At 45.0% G+C, this 24,193-nt stretch overlaps 1 protein-coding gene across 1 annotated transcript in view; it reads left to right on the top strand.

The window, feature by feature from the left end:
• Nucleotides 1-24,193, top strand: part of LOC139395224 (ankyrin-2-like) — a gene marked incomplete at its 3' end in the record, with an annotated part of 97,071 nt that overhangs the window by 70,104 nt on the left and 2,774 nt on the right. The window contains exons 35-41 of the mRNA XM_071142870.1: nt 310-432; nt 1,751-1,783; nt 5,127-5,830; nt 6,416-13,773; nt 15,415-15,492; nt 15,764-15,895; nt 16,864-17,007. Of these exons, the coding sequence (XP_070998971.1) occupies nt 310-432; nt 1,751-1,783; nt 5,127-5,830; nt 6,416-13,773; nt 15,415-15,492; nt 15,764-15,895; nt 16,864-17,007 (8,572 nt within the window). The remainder of the gene's footprint in view (nt 1-309; nt 433-1,750; nt 1,784-5,126; nt 5,831-6,415; nt 13,774-15,414; nt 15,493-15,763; nt 15,896-16,863; nt 17,008-24,193) is intronic.

The following is a 24,193-nucleotide window of genomic DNA, read 5'->3' on the forward strand; positions in this document are numbered from 1 at the left end:
ACTGCTATATAATTTAGTATGTATTTTAATGAGTTTTGAGTACATCATAGACACTGGTATATAATTTAGTATGTATTTTAATGAGTTTTGAGTACATCATAGACACTGCTATATAATTTAGTATGTATTTTAATGAGTTTTGAGTACATCATAGACACTGCTATATGATTTAGTATGTATTTTAATGAGTTTGATTATACAGTATAATATACCAGAATGTTTTTTCACATTCCTTGCTAATCTTCCCACCTTCACCTGATTCCATGAGTCTCCAGTGATTGGTTGATTGGTTGATTGATTGATTGACAGATTCGTGACTGCGCCCAGGAGCCGTGTGGCAGACTGTCCTTCACCAAGGAGCCCCGCACCTACCGTAGTCTTACCCACAAGGCAATCTGCAACCTGAACATCACGCTGCCCACCTACTGCAAGGTAAGACACCTGAACACACCTGGACTGAACACAATGTGTAATGACAGGAAATAATGCTGAACACACCTGGACTGAACACAATGTGTAATGACAGGAAATAATGCTGAACACATCTGGACTGGACACAATGTGTAATGACAGGAAATAATGCTGAACACACCTGGACTGGACACAATGTGTAATGACATTAAATAATGATAATGCTGAACACACCTGGACTGGACACACCTGGACTGGACACAATGTGTAATGACATGAAATAATGATAATGCTGAAAACACCTGGACTGGACACAATGTGTAATGACATGAAATAATGATAATGCTGAACACACCTGGACTGGACACAATGTGTATTTACATTAAATAATGATAATGCTGAACACACCTGGACTGGACACAATGTGTAATGACATGAAATAATGATAATGCTGGACACACCTGGACTGAACACAATGTGTATTTACATTACATAATGATAATGCTGAACACACCTGGACTGAACACCATGTGTATTTATTTACATTAAATAATGATAATGCTGAACACACCTGGACGGAACACAATGTGTGTTAACATTAAATAATGATAATGCTGAACACACCTGGACTGGACACACCTGGACTGGACACAATGTGTAATGACATGAAATAATGATAATGCTGAAAACACCTGGACTGGACACAATGTGTATTTACATTAAATGATGATAATGCTGAACACACCTGGACTGGACACAATGTGTAATGACATGAAATAATGATAATGCTGAACACACCTGGACTGGACACAATGTGTATTTACATTAAATAATGATAATGCTGAACACACCTGGACTGGACACAATGTGTAATGACATGAAATAATGATAATGCTGGACACACCTGGACTGAACACAATGTGTATTTACATTACATAATGATAATGCTGAACACACCTGGACTGAACACCATGTGTATTTATTTACATTAAATAATGATAATGCTGAACACACCTGGACGGAACACAATGTGTGTTAACATTAAATAATGATAATGCTGAACACACCTGGACTGAACACAATGTGTGTTAACATTAAATAATGATAATGCTAAACACACCTGGACTGAAATGTGAATAACGCTGAAGATCTGGCTCATACTGAATAACGTTGTCCCAAAACAGATCTGACTCAGTGTGAATAACACTGTCCCAAAACAGATCTGACTCAGTGTGAATAACACTGTCCCACTACAGATCGGTCTCAATGTGAATAACACTGTCCCAAAGCAGATCAGACTGAATGCCTTCTTTATTTCTCTCCTTGGTGTCCTATTCAGGAGTCTGACTCAGACCTAGACGCAGATGACGAGGTAACCAACTACACCTTTTCAGAACATTCCTCTTGTTAAAATTTGATAAAACGTTAAAACACTTTTGTTTTTAACCTGATTTATGTTTATTCACTGATTGTATTCAACGTTGTTGTATTGAACCCTCCTTTCTTACAGAGTGACAAGAGTGACAAAAAATGTAAGCTGAGTTTATTTGTTTTTTGAAATGATTACATTTGTTGGTAGTGACAAACACAGGCTCTGCATTAACTAACCTTCGTAACTACCTGTAGTCCAGGAAGAACAGATTCAATTACATTGTCGTTTTGTTTAAAAATGCAGTACGCAGGCCAATGATTTGCATTGCTTAACATACAACAATGGCCGCTTGACTAGCCGGGTTGTGTGTAATATACTATACTATAGTAATATACTATTACTAGCACCTTGTCTAGTTACCTGTGGGTTCCTGACCACTATACTATAGTAATACACCTTGTCTAGTTACCTGTGGGTTCCTGACCACTATACTATAGTACTATAATATTACTAACACCTTGTCTAGTTACCTGTGGGTTCCTGACCACTATACTATAGTAATATAATATTACTAACACCTTGTCTAGTTACCTGTGGGTTCCTGACCACTATACTATAGTACTATAATATTACTAACACATTGTCTAGTTACCTGTGGGTTCCTGACCACTATACTATAGTACTATAATATTACTAACACCTTGTCTAGTTACCTGTGGGTTCCTGACCACTATACTATAGTACTATAATATTACTAACACCTTGTCTAGTTACCTGTGGGTTCCTGACCACTATACTATAGTACTATAATATTACTAACACCTTGTCTAGTTACCTGTGGGTTCCTGGCCGCTATGCTATAGTACTATAATATTACTAACACCTTGTCTAGTTACCTGTGGGTTCCTGACCACTATACTATAGTACTATAATATTACTAACACCTTGTCTAGTTACCTGTGGGTTCCTGGCCGCTATGCTATAGTAATATGATATTACTATAACCTTGTCTAGTTACCTGTGGGTTCCTGACCGCTATGCTATAGTAATATGATATTACTATAACCCTGTCTAGGTAGCTGTGGGTTCCTGGCCGCTATGCTATGGCTGGTATGCGTTGCATCCCTTCCTCTCCAATACCCATTCTGTTTCTCCCTCCTACAATCCCTCCCTCCTTCATCCATTCGACCATCATCATCATCATCACGCTATAGGAAGTCAAAGGGAATGAACGCTTGAGTTACTGTAGAGATACTATATGAATGTTTGAGATACTATATGAATGTTTGAGATACTATATGAATGTTTGAGATACTGTATGAATGTTTAAAATACTATATGAATGTTTAAGATACTGTATGAATGTTTGAGATGCTGCATGGATGTTTGAGATACTATATGAATGTTTGAGATACTGAATGAATGTTTAATATACTGTATGAATGTTTGAGATACTATATGAATGTTTGAGATACGGTATGAATGTTTGAGATACTGTAGGAATGCCTGAAATACTATATGAATATTTTAGATACTATATGAATGTTTGAGATACTGTATGAATGTTTGAGATACTACATGAATGTTTGAGATACTGTATGAATGCTTGAGATACTATATAAATGTTTGAGAATACATATATTTACCATGGCACTTCCAATGTGAACATATAACCTCCCGTTATTTAAATGTATTTGGACGGCTGACGAAAACACACTGTACTATGACAATATGTTAAACGAACGTCATTTCATTCTGGATTTTTCCTTGCCTGGAATTAATTCAAAGATTAATTTTCAGTTTATTTTTGTCTCCGATCACTCCCTTATTTTACTTTCATGGTTGTTGAAACACTTTCTTTGCTCTGCATGAAAATAACTTGACTCACACATACATATGGTATATGTTTGTTAGTCTGTGTATGTGTGTGTTACCACTCATTCTCCTTTGCTGTTATCAATTAATTTGCCTGTTATATCACTGGTATATTTTCTGTTATCAATTCATTAGCATGTTATATCACTGGTATGTTTTCTGTTATCAGTTCATTAGCCTGTTACATCACTTGTATCTTTTCTGTTATCAATTCATTCGCCTGTTATTTCACTGGTATCTATTCTGTTATCAATTAATTAGCCTGTTATATCACTGGCATCTATTCTGTTATCAATTCATTAGCATGTTATATCACTGGTATCTTTTCTGTTATCAATTCATTAGCCTGTTATATCACTGGCATCTCTTTTCTTAGATCACTGATATTTATTTAACAAATTAACTGAGGTTATGTACATGTATTTATATATAGTTTTACTGATAAGATATTTATTTACAACATTAACTGAGGTTTATGTAGTTATATGTAGTTTTACTGATAAGATATTTATTTACAACATTAACTGAGGTTTATGTATTTAAGTAACATTTATATAAGGTAGCATTGTTTAAAGTGGCTAGTGATATAAATAGTTTTACTGATAAGATATTTATTTCCAACATTAACTGAGGTTTTTTATTTATATATAGTTTTACTGATTATATTTTATTTACTTTAGAATTCCTGACAGTTAGCTATCAGCGGTTAATATGGCACGGGAAACATTCTGCTCTTTTCTCCCTATTTGCTTTTTTCAGTGGACATGAACCCTTCATGTTGAGATACAATCTTGAGATCTTTGTTTGTGTGAAACCAGTCTGTTTTTTCTTCCTCCATTTGTTCCATATTCAGCAGGGTTTGGGGGTCAATTCCATTACAATTCAAACAGTCAATTCAGAAAGTAAAGCAAAATTCAAATTCCACATTTTCCTAATTGAAAAGCGTTGAAGAGAATTGGAATTTGGAACTGGAGTTTCAGTCTACTTCCTGAATTAACTAGAATATAAATGGAATTGACTCCAACGCTGGTATTCAGGTCGCTCCCCATTTTTATTTTTATACCTTCCTGTTGTGTTTAGACTACTTCCTATTGTGTTTAGACTACTTCCTGTGTCATGTGTATGAATGTGCAGTCAAACACACCAATATGTATCGACAGGTTATTTCTTGCCCATATCTTTCCTCCGTCCTGTTCTGTTTCTCTTCTGTTTGCTTCGCTTCTGCTGTTGCTGCCCTCCTCCCCCCATCTCCCGTCCCCCGCTCCTCTGGAGAACTCACCACTCCTCTTCCGTTGTCAAGCTGCTTTCCCCTTTCCCTGTGTTGAACAGAAGATATACTGTGATATATTCTGCCCTGACCACAGTTTTTTCCGATGTCTTCTCTTCCCCTTCACTCCATCCTCCCCTTATGTTCTTTACACCTTTTGGTTTGGTTTCCTCCTTTTTTTTCAAAATGGAAGACGACGAGACGGAGTCGACAGAGACTTACACGCTGCCGACCAATCAGGTGCTAGACCCAGCCATGCTGGCCAGCCCTGACCTCCTTTCAGAGGTCTCCGATATGAAACACGACCTCATCAAGATGTCTGCCATCTTGATGACAGAGCAAACTGAACACCCAAGCCCTTCGGATAGAGGAAGAGGAGGAGGAGGAAGAGGAGGAGGAAGGACAGGGATGGAGGAGGAACCCGGGGAGCCGTTTGAGATCATGGAACAGGTGAAAGAGGATCTGGAGAAGGTTGGAGATATTTTACGAGGGGGAGATACTAGATTCACAAACAACAAAGAGAAAGTACTGCAGATGTCCAAAATGGAGGAAAATGAGTGGGTTATTCTCTCTCAGACTAAAGCCACAGCCATGACTCCCTCTGATGTTCAGGAGCCGGTACTACAAGAAGTCAGCATTCAGAGGAAGACCTCTCCCACAATGACCAAAGAGTTTAGAGATATGTCAGGTATGGTGTCTCACCTCAGTGGAGGCGTGAACAAGCACCTAGAAGAGAGATCTGGTGTAACCAGTTTCCCACTACAGGACATCATAGTCCAGGAGAGATTAGATCAGGTCGTTCTGAAGCGGGAAGGCAAACGCCATCCCCCTGAGATCAAAAAGCCGATCAGGAAGAAGTTGAGGGACAGGGAACGTTCTGGATGCAGCAGTTCCGAGGGGGAGCTGGAGAGGATGAGCTCTGAGGAGTCCCTTGATGGGGATGTTGTTCTGGGAGAGCCGAGGCAGGAAGTGGTTCCCGGGTCTAAGCCTGGAGTGGTTCCCGGGTCTGAGCCTGTAGTGGTTCCCGGGTCTGAGCCTGGAGTGGTTCCCGGGTCTATGCCTGGAGTGGTTCTTGGGTCTGAGCCTGTAGTCGTTCCCAGGCATATGCCTGGAGTGGTTCCCGGGTGTGAGCCTTTAGTGGTTCCCAGGTCTATGCCTGGAGTGGTTCCCGGGTCTGAGCCTGTAGTCATTCCCAGGTCTATGCCTGGAGTGGTTCCCGGATCTGAGCCTGTAGTCGTTCCCAGGTCTATGCCTGGAGTGGTTCCCGGGTCTGAGCCTGTAGTCGTCCCCAGGTCTATGCCTGGAGTGGTTCCTGGGTCTGAGCTTGTAGTGGTTCCCAGGTCTATGCCTGGAGTGGTGTCTGGGTCCGGACCTGTAGTGGTGTCTGGGTCTGGACCTGGAGTGGGGCCCGGGACTGAGTTAAAACCGACTGCAACCCTGGATTGGGATGTCGTACTGGGGGAGTCTGGGCTCGGTTCTGGGTCTGAAACTTGGTCTGGGCCTTCTGGACCAACCCCAGCCATGGAGCCACCAGTGTCGCCCCTGGTTGTGGAAACCCCAATCGGATCCATAAAGGACAGAGTGAGAGCTCTGCAAAAGAAGGTTGAGGAAGAGGAAGAGGAGGAGGATGGCCGTAAGCGAAAGCCTATACAGGCGCCAGTCCCTCAGAACACAACTTTCATCACCATCACTAAGGAGATGGGTGAGCCCCAGATGCCAGATCTTCCTAAGCTTCCCAGATCTCCGAAATCCCCTCGGTCTCAGACGGAGAGGCTGGAGGAGACAATGTCTGTCCGGGAGCTGATGAAGGCATTCCAGACTGGCCAGGATCCTTCCAAGAACAAAACAGGGCTCTTCGAGCACAAAGCCATGACGTCATCCACAACCTCCACATCGAGCTCCGAGGCAGTGATCTACAGTGAGACCTACAGAGCTGAAACCAGTCCCACAGAGCATACGCCATCAGAAACTCCAACTTCCACAATCCTCTGCTCGCAGAGTGATGTTCTGGCTCTCCATTACAAAGGGGTGGATGATGAACCACATCTGATCTTAGTAAGAGACCACTCTGAAGACTCTGAGATAACTCATGTCTTAGAAAGGGACCACTCTGAAGACACTGAGATAACTCATGTTACGGTTCAGTTGCAGGAGTCAGCGACTAACATCAACAGAATACAACCAGAGGACAGAGGGATCCCTCTAGACAGGGCTCTACCAGAGGACGGATGTATCCTCCTAGAAAGGGGTCTGCCAGAAGGTGGAGAGATCCTCCTAGACAGGGCTCAACTGGAGGAGGGAGGGATCCTCCTAGATAGGGCTCTACCAGAGGACGGAGGGATCTTCCTAGACAGGGCTCAACCAGAGGACGGAGGGATCCTCCTAGACAGGGCTCTACCAGAGGATGGAGGGATCCTCCTAGAGAGGTCTCTACCAGAGGACGGAGGGATCCCTCTAGACAGGGCTCTACCAGAGGACGGAGGGATCCCTCTAGACAGGGATCTACCAAAATACAGAGGGATCCCTCTAGACAGGGCTCTACCAGAGGACGGAGGGATCCTCCTAGACAGGGCTCTACCAGAAGACAGAGGGATTCTCCTAGACAGGGCTCTACCAGAGGATGGAGGGATCATCCTAGACAGGGCTCTACCAGAGGACGGAGTGATCCAACTAGACCGGGATCTGTCAGATACTGGAGGAATCGTCCTAGACACGACTCTACCAGAGGACAGAGGGATCCTCCTAGACAGGGGTCTACCAAGAGATGGAAGGATCCCTCTAGACATGGATCTACCAGAGGACGGAGGGATCCCTCTAGACAGGGATCTACCAAAGGACAGTTGTATCCTCCTAGACAGGGCTCTACCAGAGGATGGAGGGATCTTCCTAGACAGGGCTCAACCAGAGGATGGAGGGATCCTCCTAGACAGGGCTCTACCAGAGAATGGAGGGATCATCCTAGACAGGGCTCTACCAGAGGACGGAGGGATCCTCCTAGACGGGCCTCTACCAGAGGATGGCGGGATCCCTCTAGACAGGGCTCTACAAGAGGATGGAGGGATCCTCCTCGATAGGGCTCTACCAGAGGACGGAGGGATCCTCCTAGACGGGGCTCTACCAGAGGATGGCGGGATCCCTCTAGACAGGACTCTACCAGAAGATGGAGGGATTCTCCTAGACAGGGCTCTACCAGAGGATGGAGGGATCCTCCTAGACAGGGCTCTACCAGAGGACAGAGGGATCCTCCTAGACAGGCTTCTAGCAGAGGATGGCAGGATCCCTGTCGACAGGGCTCTACTAGAGGATGGAGGGATCCTCTTAGTCAGGGCTCTACCAGAGGATGGAGGGATCTTCCTAGGCAGGGCTCTACCAGAGGCGGGAGGGATCATCCTAGATAGGGCTCTACAAGAGGATGGAGGGATCCCTCTGGACAGGGCTCTACCAGAGGATGAAGGGATCCTCCTAGACAAGGATCTAACAGGGGACGAAGGGATCCTCCTAGTCAGGGCTCTACCAGAGGACGGAGGGATCTTCCTAGGCAGGGCTCTACTTGAAGACGGAGGGATCCTCCTGGACAGAGCTCTACCAGAGGACAGAGGGATCCTCCTAGACACGGCTCTACCAGAGGATGGAGGGATCCTTCTAGACAAGATTCTACCAGAGGATGGAGGAATCCTCCTAGACAGGGCTCTACCAGAGGATGGAGGGATCCTCCTAGGCAGGGCTCTCCCAGAGGATGGATGGAGCAGCCCAGAGATGATGCAGCTGGAGGAACCAGAGATGGGACCAGACCGGAAGTCTTCTACGGAGATGATGGAGCTGGAGGAACCAGAGATGGGACCAGACAAGAAGTCTTCTACGGAGATGATGCCGCTGGAGGAACCAGAGATTGGACCAGACAGGAAGTCTTCTACAGAGATTATGCAGCTGGAGGAACCAGAGATTGGACCAGACAGGAAGTCTTCTACAGAGATGATGCAGCTGGAGGAACCAGACATGGGACCAGACAGGAAGTATTCTACAGAGATGATGCAGCTGGAGGAACCAGAGATGGGACCAGACAGGAAGTCTTCTATAGAGATGATGCAGCTGGAGGACCCAGAGATGGGACCAGACAGGAAGTCTTCTATAGAGATGATGCAGCTGGAGGAACCAGAGATGGGACCAGACAGGACGTCTTCTACGGAGATGATGCAGCTGGAGGACCCAGAGATGGGACCAGACAGGAAGTATTCTGTAGAGATGATGCAGCTGGAGGAACCAGAGATGGGACCAGACAGGAAGTATTCTATGGAGATGCAGATCAGCCCAGACAGGAAACCCTCTGAGGACTTTAGCGCTGACATCAAGGCCGAGCTGGAGGACAGTCCAGAGTACCAGCTGTTCAGACAGACCTCGTTTATAGGGGATGACGACCACCCCCAGGCTGAAGCAGCCGAGGTGGAGCTCCCAGCAGACCACCCAAACGACACCCCAACCTTCATGTTCAGCCCCTGTATGCACGAAGACAGGCAGGATGAGTTATTCACTAAGGCTGAGAACCTGGTGGGGAATGAAAGCCCTGTGAGTCTGAAGCATGAAGGCGCAGCGGACTCTCCCGGGACTAGCCTAGGAACCAGGACTCCCCATTCAAGCACGGGGGAGAGTGAGAAACACGAAGGATTAGCAGACACCCCACCGATGAGCCCACTCACATTCCCCACTCAGGAGGTTGACCTGCCCACAGTTTATAAAGAGACAGAGAGAATGGACGGGGTGAAAGTACGAGGAGATGTAACTCATGGTGATGAAGAAATCTTTCCAGAAACTGAAGATTTAGTCGTAGAAACCAAATCAGCGACTCCGTCCCCTGTTCGGGAACCGCTGTTACAAGAAGTCACGATCCGACGGAAGACCTCCCCCAGACCGGTTAAAGTGGTGAGAGATATGTCAGGGATGGAGTCCCTCCTCAGGGGAGATATGGATCACGACCTAGAACAGAGACCATCACCTGTCCGTGGCGCTGAAGTGATGACAGTTCAGGAACCGCTGTTACAAGAAGTCAGGATGGAAAGGAAAATCTCCCCCAGAACGGTTACAGTGGTGAGAGATATATCACGGATGGAGTCCCTCCTCAGGGGAGATATGGATCACTACCTAGAACAGAGATGTATGGTAAATAGTGGTTCACCAAAGGATGACATAGACCAACAGCAGAGTTTCAAACAGACCATTGTGACCAGGGAGGTAGACATGGAGGTAGACATGTCTACAGAAGATACAGAGACAGAAAAAGAAGACTGGTGGAAAGTGCAAGACATGGATGATGGTGGCTCTCGGGGTGCCGAATCGATAATCTTGAACCCAGTTCAGGAGCCGATGTTACAAGAAGTCATGATCGAAAGGAAGACATCGCCCAGACCAGCTGTAGGAGTTAAAGATACGTCAGGCATGGAGGCACTCCTCAGTGGAGATTTAGAACAGTACCTAGAAGACAGACCTGTAGATCTAAGTGGTGTACCGGAGGACGACATCGTACAAGAGAGATTTGAACAGGTTGTGATTACACGGGAGAGAAAACAGGAAACCCACACGTTCTCCACTGAGCAGGTAGACCGGTCTGCAGCAGATAAAGTGACAGAGCGAGATGTTGTTAATGTAGTGCAAGTAGGAGCCGCGGAGGACGGCGTCATCTACGGTGATAACGACTTTGTGCAGAGTTGTTCAGCTGGGGGGGAAGCATCAGAAAGTTCAGCTACTACAGTGATACGTTCAAGAGACTCAAAGAAGGTGACCTTTGACCTTCAAAGGACGTTTGATTCAGCGCTCCCCGCTCAAGCCTCTGAAGAGGACGACCAGGTCCCTGTTGACAAAAGACTCATCTTAGAGGACTGGGATGATTTAGAGATAAAACCATCGTACCCCAAAACTACAGAACTTTCATACTCAAACAAAAACATGCAAGACTCTAATTCAGGAGACAGAATTGCTCCTGAATCTAGTTGGGTTGTACCAGAGCGCCATGAAAGGGATTCATCTGATCATGGAGCTGCGCACAGTCCAGACGGTGTGGGTCAGGCCCTCAGACCTGCAGACTTAGAGGTCCTCTTTCCTTTGGCCCTGGGCCACCCAGAGAGACGACTCTCCCATGGGGATTCTCTGGAGACCAGTCCTGTCATGGATGAAGGTTCCTCCAAGACGTCCCCTGACTCTATAGAGCCAAGCTCAACCGGGGACTCCCCCTGCCTTGACTCACTGGAGAGCAGCCCCACTGAACTGAAACAAGACACAGGCTTTCAGGCGACAAAGAAGACAGCTGTGTATGAAGACTACTTCTCTCAGCTTAGAGCCTGTCTCGGTGAGGAGCACGTCAGCAACATTGAGAATGAGGATTACTCCAAACGGACTTATCAAATGGGTGGTGAGCGCGAGGGTCCCCTGCAATTGAAGGGGGAAGACCCTGAGTGGCTCTCCATGCCCATAAATCGGAGCTCAAACCCTGAGGATGATATGGACGACGTGGATGCAGAGGGGAGCGAGACCGGCCAGAGACAGTTCACCCCAGAGGAGGAGATGTTCAAAATGGCCGCCAAGATCAAAACCTTCGAGGAGATGGAGCAGGACGTTAAAACGAAGACAGACGGGAAACCATCAGACGGCTCTGTGTTATCAGACTGTGAGGATTATGAAGAATGTCAGTCGATCGTTGACCTGATGGACAGGGAGGCGAAATCATCTAAGCCCAAAACCGACGCCGGTACTCTTCAGTCTGAAATTGAAACTGTGGCTGAAATCCAACCCTCAGTCCCTGGTGCAATAACTGCGTTGGATAGTTCAGTTCACTTTGAAGCTCACCTACCATACAGTGCCTCAGGAGATTCACCATCAGGAAAACAGGTCTCTGAGCACCTCGAATATCGTTCACTAAGCACTGAAAAAGAACAATATACCACAGGAAACATCAGTGAAAATATCAGTGAACGTACTGAGCAGGAAGAGAAGATAGATGTAATATCAGCTATGCAAGCACACGAGGAGGAGATGGATCAGTCACAGTTGAGTGTCAGTCAGTCTGGTGAAAGTCAGTCAGTCAAACCAGAGGTGTTGTGCACCGACGATGAAAGCTTCAAGGAGGTGGAGGATGCGGATGGTAAGGCAGCCGTGTTGGAAATGCATCCCGAAGACATGCCTGTTCTAGGAGAGCTGGTCCCATGGAGTGCCATGTCAGACGACAACGAGGATGACAATGACGATGAAGCCTTCGCAGCACGTGTGGAGGCGGAGGAACGAAGGATGATGGCTCTCGTGGAAGACCGCCGTACCCCTGACACCACACCGGGTCGCACACCAACCGAGGGGGGCACCCCCAATCCCTTCCAGTTCCAGGAAGGGAAGTTCTTTGAGATGACCAGAGGGGGCGCTATCGACATGACAAGGAGGAGCGTTGAAGAGGAGGGCGAGGGCTATGCCTTCTTTCACATAGGAGAACACCCAGTTGACCAGGTTCTGTTCGAGGACACTGGAGATTGCGCTAGCCCCGATGTTCTCAGAACAGAACAGACTATTGCCGTTGGTGATCTACACCTCCAGAAGGTGGACCAAACCAAAGATGATTCTGACTCCTCCTTCCAGACTATACCATTACCCGAGGCTGATCAGAGGTGGAAACCAGTGGCCAAACCCAGTACCTCCATCAAAATGGAGCCAAAAGCTGAAACATTCCCCCTGCTAGAAGCTAAGATGGGAAGCTTCTTAGAGGTAGGTTCTCCAGACCCGACTATAGCTGAACTCCAGATGTTTACCACCACTACTCTTGTCACCCGCTCTGTGTACGCTGAACAGGTCCGCCATTCATCCGACTCATCTCTTGAGGATGAAGAAGAAGAGGAAGAGGAGCAGGGTTCTGTCATTGAGATGCCTGCTGGCTATTATGACTCAGTGGCACCCCCTAGTGTCCTACACGGGTATGACACCTTGGCAGGGTCTGACACCTCAATGGCACCCCCTAGTGTCCTGCAAGGGTATGACACACCGGCAGGGTCTGACACCTCAGTGGCTCCCCCTAGTGTCCTGCAAGGGTATGACACCTCATCAGGGTCTAACATCTCAGTGGCACCCACTAGTGTCCTGGCAGGGTCTGACACCTCTAGTGTCCTGGAAGGGTCTGACATCTCAGTGGCACCCCCTAGTGTCCTGGCAGGGTCTGACACCTCTAGTGTCCTGGAAGGGTCTGACATCTCAGTTGCACCCTCTAGTGTCCTGGCAATGTCCTACACTTCAGCAGACACTGTGGCTAAGGATGAAAGCAGTTTCAAATCAAAGATACCCATCAAAGCTGGTTCAATGAAATCAGACCTCGGCCTAGAGCAGAACTCAACAGTGGAGGAATCTCTTGTTCAGGACCGGAGGACGAGGTCCGAGGAGGATTTTGGAGCCAGGAAGAAAATATTAACTGACAAAGACAGCAGGAGTCACTCCGACAGCGACCATCCTGCAACTAAATCCAAACCTCTCACCTCCAGACTCCCTGTCATGAGCAAACACAAACCCACATCCCACTCCTCCTCCTCTTCCCAGCCCGACAGAGACCAGGGCTCTGACGTACGAGAGCCTTCCCTCCGATCCTCTCTGGATGTCGACGACATCAGCAGCAGCGGTGATCACAACAGTCCAGATTCTGTTATCTTCAGGTATGACAGACCAACGCCTCGCAGATCTGCCCCGGACATGAGGGCTTTGTCGACTCAGACACGGGTTCGAGCTTCCTCGGTGACGGGGGAGGTGTTTGAGTCGAGACCCATCTGGGAAGACTCAGTAGAAACTCAGATGCAGCGAATCTGGGATGATCGGACAACGGAGCGGCAGCAAGGTACCAAAAAATCTGGCACTTCCTGTCCTCTCTTTCTCTGCTCCTTGGAATACCTAACTTTGTCTTATTCAAGACCAATCATTTGTCACTTTTCTGTTGTGTGTCTTGTTTTGTCATTTTGTGCCGTGCTGTGTTGTCTTGTCCTGTTCTGTTTTGTCTTGTCCTGTTCTGTGTTGTCTTGTCCTGTGCTGTGTTGTCTTGTCCTGTGCTGTGTTGTCTTGTCCTGTGCTGTGTTGTCTTGTCCTGTTCTGTTTTGTCTTGTCCTGTTCTGTGTTGTCTTGTCCTGTGCTGTGTTGTCTTGTCCTGTGCTGTGTTGTCTTGTCCTGTGCTGTGTTGTCTTGTCCTGTTCTGTGTCGTCTTGTCCTGTTCTGTGTTGTCTTGTCCTGTGCTGTGTTGTCTTGTCCTGTTCTGTTTTGTCTTGTCCTGTTCTGTGTCGTCTTGTCCTGTTCTGTGTTGTCTTGTCCTGTTCTGTGTCGTCTTGTCCTGTTCTGTTTTGTCTTGTCCTGTTCTGTGTTGTCTTGTCCTGTTCTGTGTTGTCTTGTCCTGTGCTGTGTTGTCTTGTCCTGTTCTGTGTCGTCTTGTCCTGTTCTGTGTTGTCTTGTCCTGTGCTGTGTTGTCTTGTCCTGTGCTGTGCTGTCTTGTGTTGTTTTGTTTCTTTTCCATATAAATGTCTGTGTCTATTGACGATTGTCTAGATGTCTATTGTCTATGTATGTGTACATTAAATCTCAAGATTGACTTACCTAGATGTGTTAGGAGAAAACTCATGATTAACTTCAGGACATCTAATTACTACATTACTGAAACTCCTTATACTAATAATGACCACATTGAGTTCGGAATGCACACAGTTTTTCCATTGTTTAAGTACTAATCGACTACACTGTCGTGGTGGTCCGAGTAGAGGTATTGTCATCAACAGTATGGATCAGAACATCAGCCCTGCTTCATACTTCACCCATCATCAGCACCATGACCTCCACAGCCTATAACATAGAGGCCGGTTACAGTACCTACTGAAATGTGTCTGTACCTTCCAAGAACCTAGAAAACATCCCATGATCAACATGATATCTGGAGAGTTTTAAACTGCTATATTTTCAGAGAAGTTATGGCCTGCGGCCCAAAATGGCACCCTATTCCCTATGGGCGTTATGGTCCCTATGAACCCTGTGGTCTAAAGTAGTGCACCCTATTCCCTATGGGCCCTGTGGTCTAAAGTAATGCACCCTGTTCCATATGGCCCCTATGGTCTAACGTAGTGCACCCTATTCCCTATAGCCCCTATGGTCTAACGTAGTGCACCCTATTCCCTATGGGCCCTGTGGTCTAAAGTAGTGCACCCTATTCCCTATGGGCCCTGTGGTTTAAAGTAATGCACCCTGTTCCCTATGGGCCCTGTGGTCTAAAGTAATGCACCCTGTTCCATATGGCCCCTATGGTCTAACGTAATGCACCCTATTCCCTATAGGCCCTATGGTCTAACGTAGTGCACCCTATTCCCTATGGGCCCTGTGGTCTAAAGTAGTGCAATGTAAAGGGAATATGATGCCATTTGGGACGCAACCATAGCGTTGTTACCGCGCTGCTGTTGAGCTGTGATGACCAGTGTGTAACCTCTCTCCGTGGTGGTGTTCGTAGTGGATTGGCACGACGATGCAGACAGGAAAGAGGAGACGTTGGCTATCGTTGCAGACCTGCTGGGGTTCAGCTGGACAGGTAAGTTATCCAGGTGGTGTTTACCTGGTGTAGAAGGTATGTATGAAATAGGAGTGAAAAGCTGTTGGAACACTGGTCAAATGTTGTCCACTATGTAGGGAATAAGGGTACTGTAATAAGGGTACCCACTATGTAGGGAATAAGGGTACTGTAATAAGGGTACCCACTATGTAGGGAATAAGGGTACTGTAATAAGGGTACCCACTATGTAGGGAATAAGGGTACTGTTTAGGGCGTCACCTCAGTGTCGTCGTCTCCCCGTGTGTCTCAGAGCTGGCGAGGGAGCTGGAGTTCAACGAGGATGAGATCCAGGAAGTGAGGACGGAGAACCCTAACTCTCTACAGGAGCAGAGCCACGCCCTGCTGCAGCGCTGGGCTGAGAGAGAGGGAAAACACGCCACCGGTATGTCTGTCCTGACGCCATCTGTTCTACTGGGCCTCACTTGGGTATGTCCAAAATGGCACCCTATTCCTTATACTGTATAGTGCACTGCTCTGGACAAAAGTAGTGCACTATGTAGGGAATAGGATGCCATTTTGGCACTCAGCCCTGGACTCAACCACGGAAACCATCCATCTCTGGACAAAAGTAGAGCACTATGTAGGGAATAGGGTGCCATTTTGGCACTCAGCTGTGGACTCAACCACGGAAACCATCCATCTCTGGACAAAAGTAGTGCACTATCTAGGGAATAGGGTGCCATTTTGGCACTCAGCCCTGGACTCAACCACGGAAACCATCAAAATCTCTGGACAAAAGTAGAGCACTATGTAGGGAATAGGGTGCCATTTTGGCACTCAGCTGTGGACTCAACCACGGAAACCATCCATCTCTGGACAAAAGTAGTGCACTATCTAGGGAATAGGGTGCCATTTTGGCACTCAGCCCTGGACTCAACCACGGAAACCATCAATCTCTGGACAAAAGTAGAGCACTATGTAGGGAATAGGGTGCCATTTTGGCACTCAGCCCTGGACTCAACCACGGAAACCATCCATCCATCTATATATGAATGATAAATATATGTTACAGCCTTATTCTAAAATTGATTTAAAATGTTAGTTGTTTTCTCATCAATCTAAACACGATACCCCATAATGACAAAGCAAAAACTTTTTTTATTTTTTTTATTTTAAATGTTTGCTATTTATGAATGATAAATGTGTCTTCTTAAATTGATTGTCTTTTTTGTTGTATCTTTTTGTTGTTGTTGTTGTTGGTTTAGAGCAAGATTATTTTGTTTAATGAAAAAGTGCTATAGAAGTGAAATAAGTAAGGATTATTTATTATTATTATTATTATGATTGTTACTTAACTAATATTTATTATTATGATTGTTACTTTACTAATATGTGTCATCTTTTGTCCAGCAGAGGAGAGCCTGATAAAGAGGCTGACCAAGATCAACCGGATGGACATCGTCCACCTGATAGAGACCCAGATGAACAAGTCAACACAGGAGCAGACGTCCAGGACCTACGCAGAGATAGAGAAGACTCTGGACCAGAGCGAAGGTACTGGACCAGTTACATTATATTACATTACAGAGATAGAGGAGACTCTGGACCAGTTACATTACATTACAGAGATAGAGGAGACTCTGGACCAGTTACATTACATTACAGAGATAGAGGAGACTCTGGACCAGTTACATTACAGAGATAGAGGAGACTCTGGACCAGTTACATTACATTACAGAGATAGAGGAGACTCTGGACCAGTTACATTACAGAGATAGAGGAGACTCTGGACCAGTTACATTACATTACATTACAGAGATAGAGGAGACTCTGGACCAGTTACATTACAGAGATAGAGGAGACTCTGGACCAGTTACATTACATTACAGAGATAGAGGAGTCTCTGGACCAGTTACATTACATTACAGAGATAGAGGAGACTCTGGACCAGTTACATTACAGAGATAGAGGAGACTCTGGACCAGTTACATTACATTACAGAGATAGAGGAGACTCTGGACCAGTTACATTACAGAGATAGAGGAGACTCTGGACCAGTTACATTACATTACAGAGATAGAGGAGACTCTGGACCAGTTACATTACATTACAGAGATAGAGGAGACTCTGGACCAGTTACATTACAGAGATAGAGGAGACTCTGGACCAGTTACATTACATTACAGAGATAGAGGAGACTCTGGACCAGTTACATTACAGAGATAGAGGAGACTCTGGACCAGTTACATTACATTACATTACAGAGATAGAGGAGACTCTGGACCAGTTACATTACAGAGATAGAGGAGACTCTGGACCAGTTACATTACATTACAGAGATAGAGGAGTCTCTGGACCAGTTACATTACATTACAGAGATAGAGGAGACTCTGGACCAGTTACATTACAGAGATAGAGGAGACTCTGGAACAGTTACATTACATTACAGAGATAGAGGAGACTCTGGACCAGTTACATTACATTACAGAGATAGAGAAGACTTTGGACCAGTTACATTACATTACAGAGATAGAGGAGACTCTGGACCAGTTACATTACATTACATTACAGAGATAGAGGAGACTCTGGACCAGTTACATTACATTACATTACAGAGATAGAGGAGACTCTGGACCAGTTACATTACAGAGATAGAGGAGACTCTGGACCAGTTACATTACAGAGATAGAGGCGACTCTGGACCAGTTAAATTACAGAGATAGAGGAGACTCTGGACCAGTTACATTACATTACAGAGATAGAGGAGACTCTGGAACAGTTACATTACATTACAGAGATAGAGGAGACTCTGGACCAGTTACATTACATTACAGAGATAGAGGAGACTCTGGACCAGTTACATTACATTACAGAGATAGAGGAGACTCTGGACCAGTTACATTACATTACAGAGATAGAGGAGACTCTGGACCAGTTACATTACATTACAGAGATAGAGGAGGCTGGACCAGTTACATTACATTACTTTACAGAGATAGAGGAGACTCTGGACCAGTTACATTACATTACAGAGATAGAGGAGACTGGACCAGTTACATTACATTACATTACAGAGATAGAGGAGACTCTGGACCAGTTACATTACATTACAGAGATAGAGGAGACTCTGGAACAGTTACATTACATTACATTACAGAGATAGAGGAGACTCTGGACCAGTTACATTACATTACAGAGATAGAGGAGACTCTGGAACAGTTACATTACATTACAGAGATAGAGGAGACTCTGGACCAGTTACATTACAGAGATAGAGGAGACTCTGGACCAGTTACATTACATTACAGAGATAGAGGAGACTCTGGAACAGTTACATTACATTACATTACAGAGATAGAGGAGACTCTGGACCAGTTACATTACATTACAGAGATAGAGGAGACTCTGGACCAGTTACATTACATTACAGAGATAGAGGAGACTCTGGACCAGTTACATTACATTACAGAGATAGAGGAGACTCTGGACCAGTTACATTACATTACAGAGATAGAGGAGACCTGGACCAGTTACATTACATTACAGAGATAGAGGAGACTCTGGACCAGTTACATTACATTACAGAGATAGAGGAGACTCTGGACCAGTTACATTACATTACAGAGATAGAGGAGTCTCTGGACCAGTTACATTACATTACAGAGATAGAGGAGACTCTGGACCAGTTACATTACATTACAGAGATAGAGGAGACTCTGGACCAGTTACATTACATTACAGAGATAGAGGAGACTCTGGACCAGTTACATTACATTACAGAGATAGAGGAGACTCTGGAACAGTTACATTACATTACAGAGATAGAGGAGACTCTGGACCAGTTACATTACATTACAGAGATAGAGGAGACTCTGGACCAGTTACATTACAGAGATAGAGGAGACTCTGGACCAGTTACATTACAGAGATAGAGGAGACCTGGACCAGTTACATTACATTACAGAGATAGAGGAGACTCTGGACCAGTTACATTACAGAGATAGAGGAGACTCTGGACCAGTTACATTACAGAGATAGAGGAGACCTGGACCAGTTACATTACATTACAGAGATAGAGGAGACTCTGGACCAGTTACATTACATTACAGAGATAGAGGAGACTCTGGACCAGTTACATTACAGAGATAGAGGAGACTCTGGACCGGTTACATTACAGAGATAGAGGAGACTCTGGACCAGTTACATTACAGAGATAGAGGAGACTCTGGACCAGTTACATTACAGAGATAGAGGAGACTCTGGACCAGTTACATTACAGAGATAGAGGAGACTCTGGACCAGTTACATTATATTACATTACAGAGATAGAGGAGACTCTGGACCAGTTACATTATATTACATTACAGAGATAGAGGAGACTCTGGACCAGTTACATTACAGAGATAGAGGAGACTCTGGACCAGTTACATTACAGAGATAGAGGAGACTCTGGACCAGTTACATTACAGAGATAGAGGAGACTCTGGACCAGTTACATTACAGAGATAGAGGAGTCTCTGGACCAGTTACATTACATTACAGAGATAGAGGAGACTCTGGACCAGTTACATTACATTACAGAGATAGAGGAGACCTGGACCAGTTACATTACATTACAGAGATAGAGGAGACTCTGGACCAGTTACATTACAGAGATAGAGGAGACCTGGACCAGTTACATTACATTACAGAGATAGAGGAGACTCTGGACCAGTTACATTACATTACAGAGATAGAGGAGACTCTGGACCAGTTACATTACATTACATTACAGAGATAGAGGAGACTCTGGACCAGTTACATTACATTACAGAGATAGAGGAGACTCTGGACCAGTTACATTACATTACAGAGATAGAGGAGACTCTAGACCAGTTACATTACATTACATTACAGAGATAGAGGAGACTCTGGACCAGTTACATTACAGAGATAGAGGAGACTCTGGACCAGTTACATTACATTACAGAGATAGAGGAGACTCTGGACCAGTTACATTACATTACATTACAGAGATAGAGGAGACTCTGGACCAGTTACATTACATTACAGAGATAGAGGAGACTCTGGACCAGTTACATTACATTACAGAGATAGAGGAGACTCTGGACCAGTTACATTACATTACAGAGATAGAGGAGACTCTGGACCAGTTACATTACATTACAGAGATAGAGGAGACTCTGGACCAGTTACATTACATTACTTTACAGAGATAGAGGAGACTCTGGACCAGTTACATTACATTACAGAGATAGAGGAGACTCTGGACCAGTTACATTACATTACAGAGATAGATGAGACTCTGGACCAGTTACATTACATTACAGAGATAGAGGAGACTCTGGACCAGTTACATTACATTACAGAGATAGATGAGACTCTGGACCAGTTACATTACAGAGATAGAGGAGTCTCTGGACCAGTTACATTACATTACAGAAATAGAGGAGACCTGGACCAGTTACATTACATTACAGAGATAGATGAGACTCTGGACCAGTTACATTACAGAGATAGAGGAGTCTCTGGACCAGTTACATTACATTACAGAGATAGAGGAGACTCTGGACCAGTTACATTACAGAGATAGAGGAGACTCTGGACCAGTTACATTACAGAGATAGAGGAGACTCTGGACCAGTTACATTACATTACAGAGATAGAGGAGACTCTGGACCAGTTACATTACATTACAGAGATAGAGGAGACCTGGACCAGTTACATTACATTACAGAGATAGAGGAGACTCTGGACCAGTTACATTACAGAGATAGAGGAGACTCTGGACCAGTTACATTACAGAGATAGAGAAGACCTGGATCGTGAAAACGACTTGTTTATTTGTTTTTGATTCGAAATAGAAATACAATATAATTACTTGTTTTTTGTTTTTGCATATTAAGTAAAAACATAACATCTTGATTTTTCAATTTTCCCATGTGGGTCAGGTTAAATGTGGAATGCTTGTCATTGGTTATTATGTTCACAGCCAATATTTACTGTCCTTTCAAAGTAAGAGTTCACGCTTCTGACCATACTGTTCTATTATCTATGAATGAATTGATTAATAGCTGACCGTACCGTGCCACAGTGCCATGATCAAGTACGATTTCTGCATTATATTTAGTGTGCATTGACTTTTAATGAATGAACTGCTGTTACTGTAAATGGTTAGCTGTCTGATGTATCCTAGCTACCTAGCTAACCATTGGCCGTCTTATTAAATGATGATGTCCAGCCAAATCAACAGTATCTATTGCGAGACTAGAGATATTCACCTAGCTATGGTTAGTCAGTGGTTGCACATCTACCTAGCTGTAATGACACAAGGGTGTGAATAGCACACATTTAAATATATCCTTTCACAGTTTATAGCAGGTCTCCAGCTACCCAGACCTGTCTGATCAGGGTGCTGTGGGTGTGTCCAGCTTACACCTGTGCAAATCCGGTTGTGTGTGTATAGCAATGGAATGAAATATCCAACCAATGGCTCAAGTCGTGTTATAGGTCCACCCCACACCTGGAGGGTTGTGTGGTCCTGTCCAGAAGAAACCCCTAGCCCCTACCCCTAGACACTTGTGGAGATCTGAGAGGATTGGACAGGTGTAAGCGATAGAACCAAAATTCCACCAAGAGGGTAAGGTGGATCTCACACCATGTCACCACCCATCAATCACTCTCAGATCTCCACAATTGTAGGGACTAGGGGTTGGTTCTGGACAGTAGGAGCTAGGTTTTTTCTGGACAGTAGGAACTAGGGGTTGGTTCTGGACAGGCCATGGGTATTATGGTAGTCAATCAGTCAGTCACTGTCATCAGTCCCTCTCAGTGTCTAGACTCTGGGCAGTAGGGACTAGGGGTTGTTTCTGGGCGGTTGGGACTAGGGGTTGGTTCTGGACAGGCCATGGGTATTATGGTAACTGTTTTCCAACATCAGGGCTGTTTCCCAACATCAGGGCTGTTTTCCAACATCAGGGCTGTTTCCCAACATCAGGACTGTTTTCCAACATCAGGACTGTTTTCCAACATCAGGGCTGTTTTCCAACATCAGGGCTGTTTTCCAACATCAGGGCTGTTTCCCAACATCAGGGCTGTTTCCCCAACATCAGGGCTGATTCCCAACATCAGGGCTGTTTTCCAACATCAGGACTGTTTTCCAACATAATGATGTTTGTTTCCAACATCAGGGCTGTTTTCCAACATCAGGACTGTTTTCCAACATCAGGACTGTTTTCCAACATCAGGGCTGTTTTCCAACATCAGGGCTGTTTTCCAACATCAGGACTGTTTTCCAACATCAGGACTGTTTTCCAACATCAGGGCTGTTTTCCAACATCAGGACTGTTTTCCAACATCAGGGCTGTTTTCCAACATCAGGACTGTTTTCCAACATCAGGGCTGTTTTCCAACATCAGGACTGTTTTCCAACATCAGGACTGTTTTCCAACATCAGGACTGTTTTCCAACATCAGGGCTGTTTTCCAACATCAGGGCTGTTTTCCAACATCAGGACTGTTTTCCAACATCAGGACTGTTTTCCAACATCAGGACTGTTTTCCAACATCAGGACTGTTTTCCAACATCAGGGCTGTTTTCCAACATCAGGACTGTTTTCCAACATAATGATGTTTGTTTCCAACATCAGGGCTGTTTCCCAACATCAGGGCTGTTTTCCAACATCAGGACTGTTTTCCAACATAATGATGTTTGTTTCCAACATCAGGGCTGTTTTCCAACATCAGGACTGTTTTCCAACATCAGGACTGTTTTCCAACATCAGGACTGTTTTCCAACATCAGGGCTGTTTTCCAACATCAGGGCTGTTTTCCAACATCAGGACTGATTTCCAACATCAGGGCTGTTTTCCAACATCAGGACTGTTTTCCAACATAATGATGTTTGTTTCCAACATCAGGGCTGTTTTCCAACATCAGGGCTGTTTTCCAACATCAGGGCTGTTTTCCAATATAATGATGTTTGTTTCCAACATCAGGGCTGTTTTCCAACATCAGGGCTGTTTTCCAACATCAGGGCTGTTTTCCAACATAATGATGTTTGTTTCCAACATCAGGGCTGTTTTCCAACATCAGGGCTGTTTTCCAACATCAGGGCTGTTTTCCAACATCAGGACTGTTTTCCAACATAATGATGTTTGTTTCCAACATCAGGGCTGATTTCCAACATCAGGGCTGTTTTCCAACATCAGGGCTGTTTTCCAACATCAGGGCTGTTTTCCAACATCAGGGCTGATTTCCAACATCAGGGCTGTTGTCCAACATAATGATGTTTGTTTCCAACATCAGGGCTGTTTTCCAATATAATGATGTTTGTTTCCAACATCAGGGCTGTTTTCCAACATCAGGGCTGTTTTCCAACATAATGATGTTTGTTTTCCAACATCAGGGCTGTTTTCCAACATCAGGGCTGTTTTCCAACATCAGGGCTGTTTTCCAATATAATGATGTTTGTTTCCAACATCAGGGCTGTTTTAAATCCGCTAAGTTATTTGTTTCCTTGCCACGATACTAACGAGTAATTTGTTCGACGATCAGATGAGAGCATCATGACTGGTTGTGTTCTTGCCACATGTAAAGGTCCTTTTAATCGTTAAATTACGTCTTTATTATTTGGCCCATACATTTTTTTATAGACTTCCCCCAAATGTCACAGTGTGATTCGTATTTAGTGTCAGGGTTAATTTAGAGGGTTCTGCCAGTGATGTTGGTAGAGGACAATA

Source organism: Oncorhynchus clarkii, unplaced genomic scaffold, assembly GCF_045791955.1.
Source record: "Oncorhynchus clarkii lewisi isolate Uvic-CL-2024 unplaced genomic scaffold, UVic_Ocla_1.0 unplaced_contig_1473_pilon_pilon, whole genome shotgun sequence".
Lineage (NCBI taxonomy): Eukaryota > Metazoa > Chordata > Actinopteri > Salmoniformes > Salmonidae > Oncorhynchus > Oncorhynchus clarkii.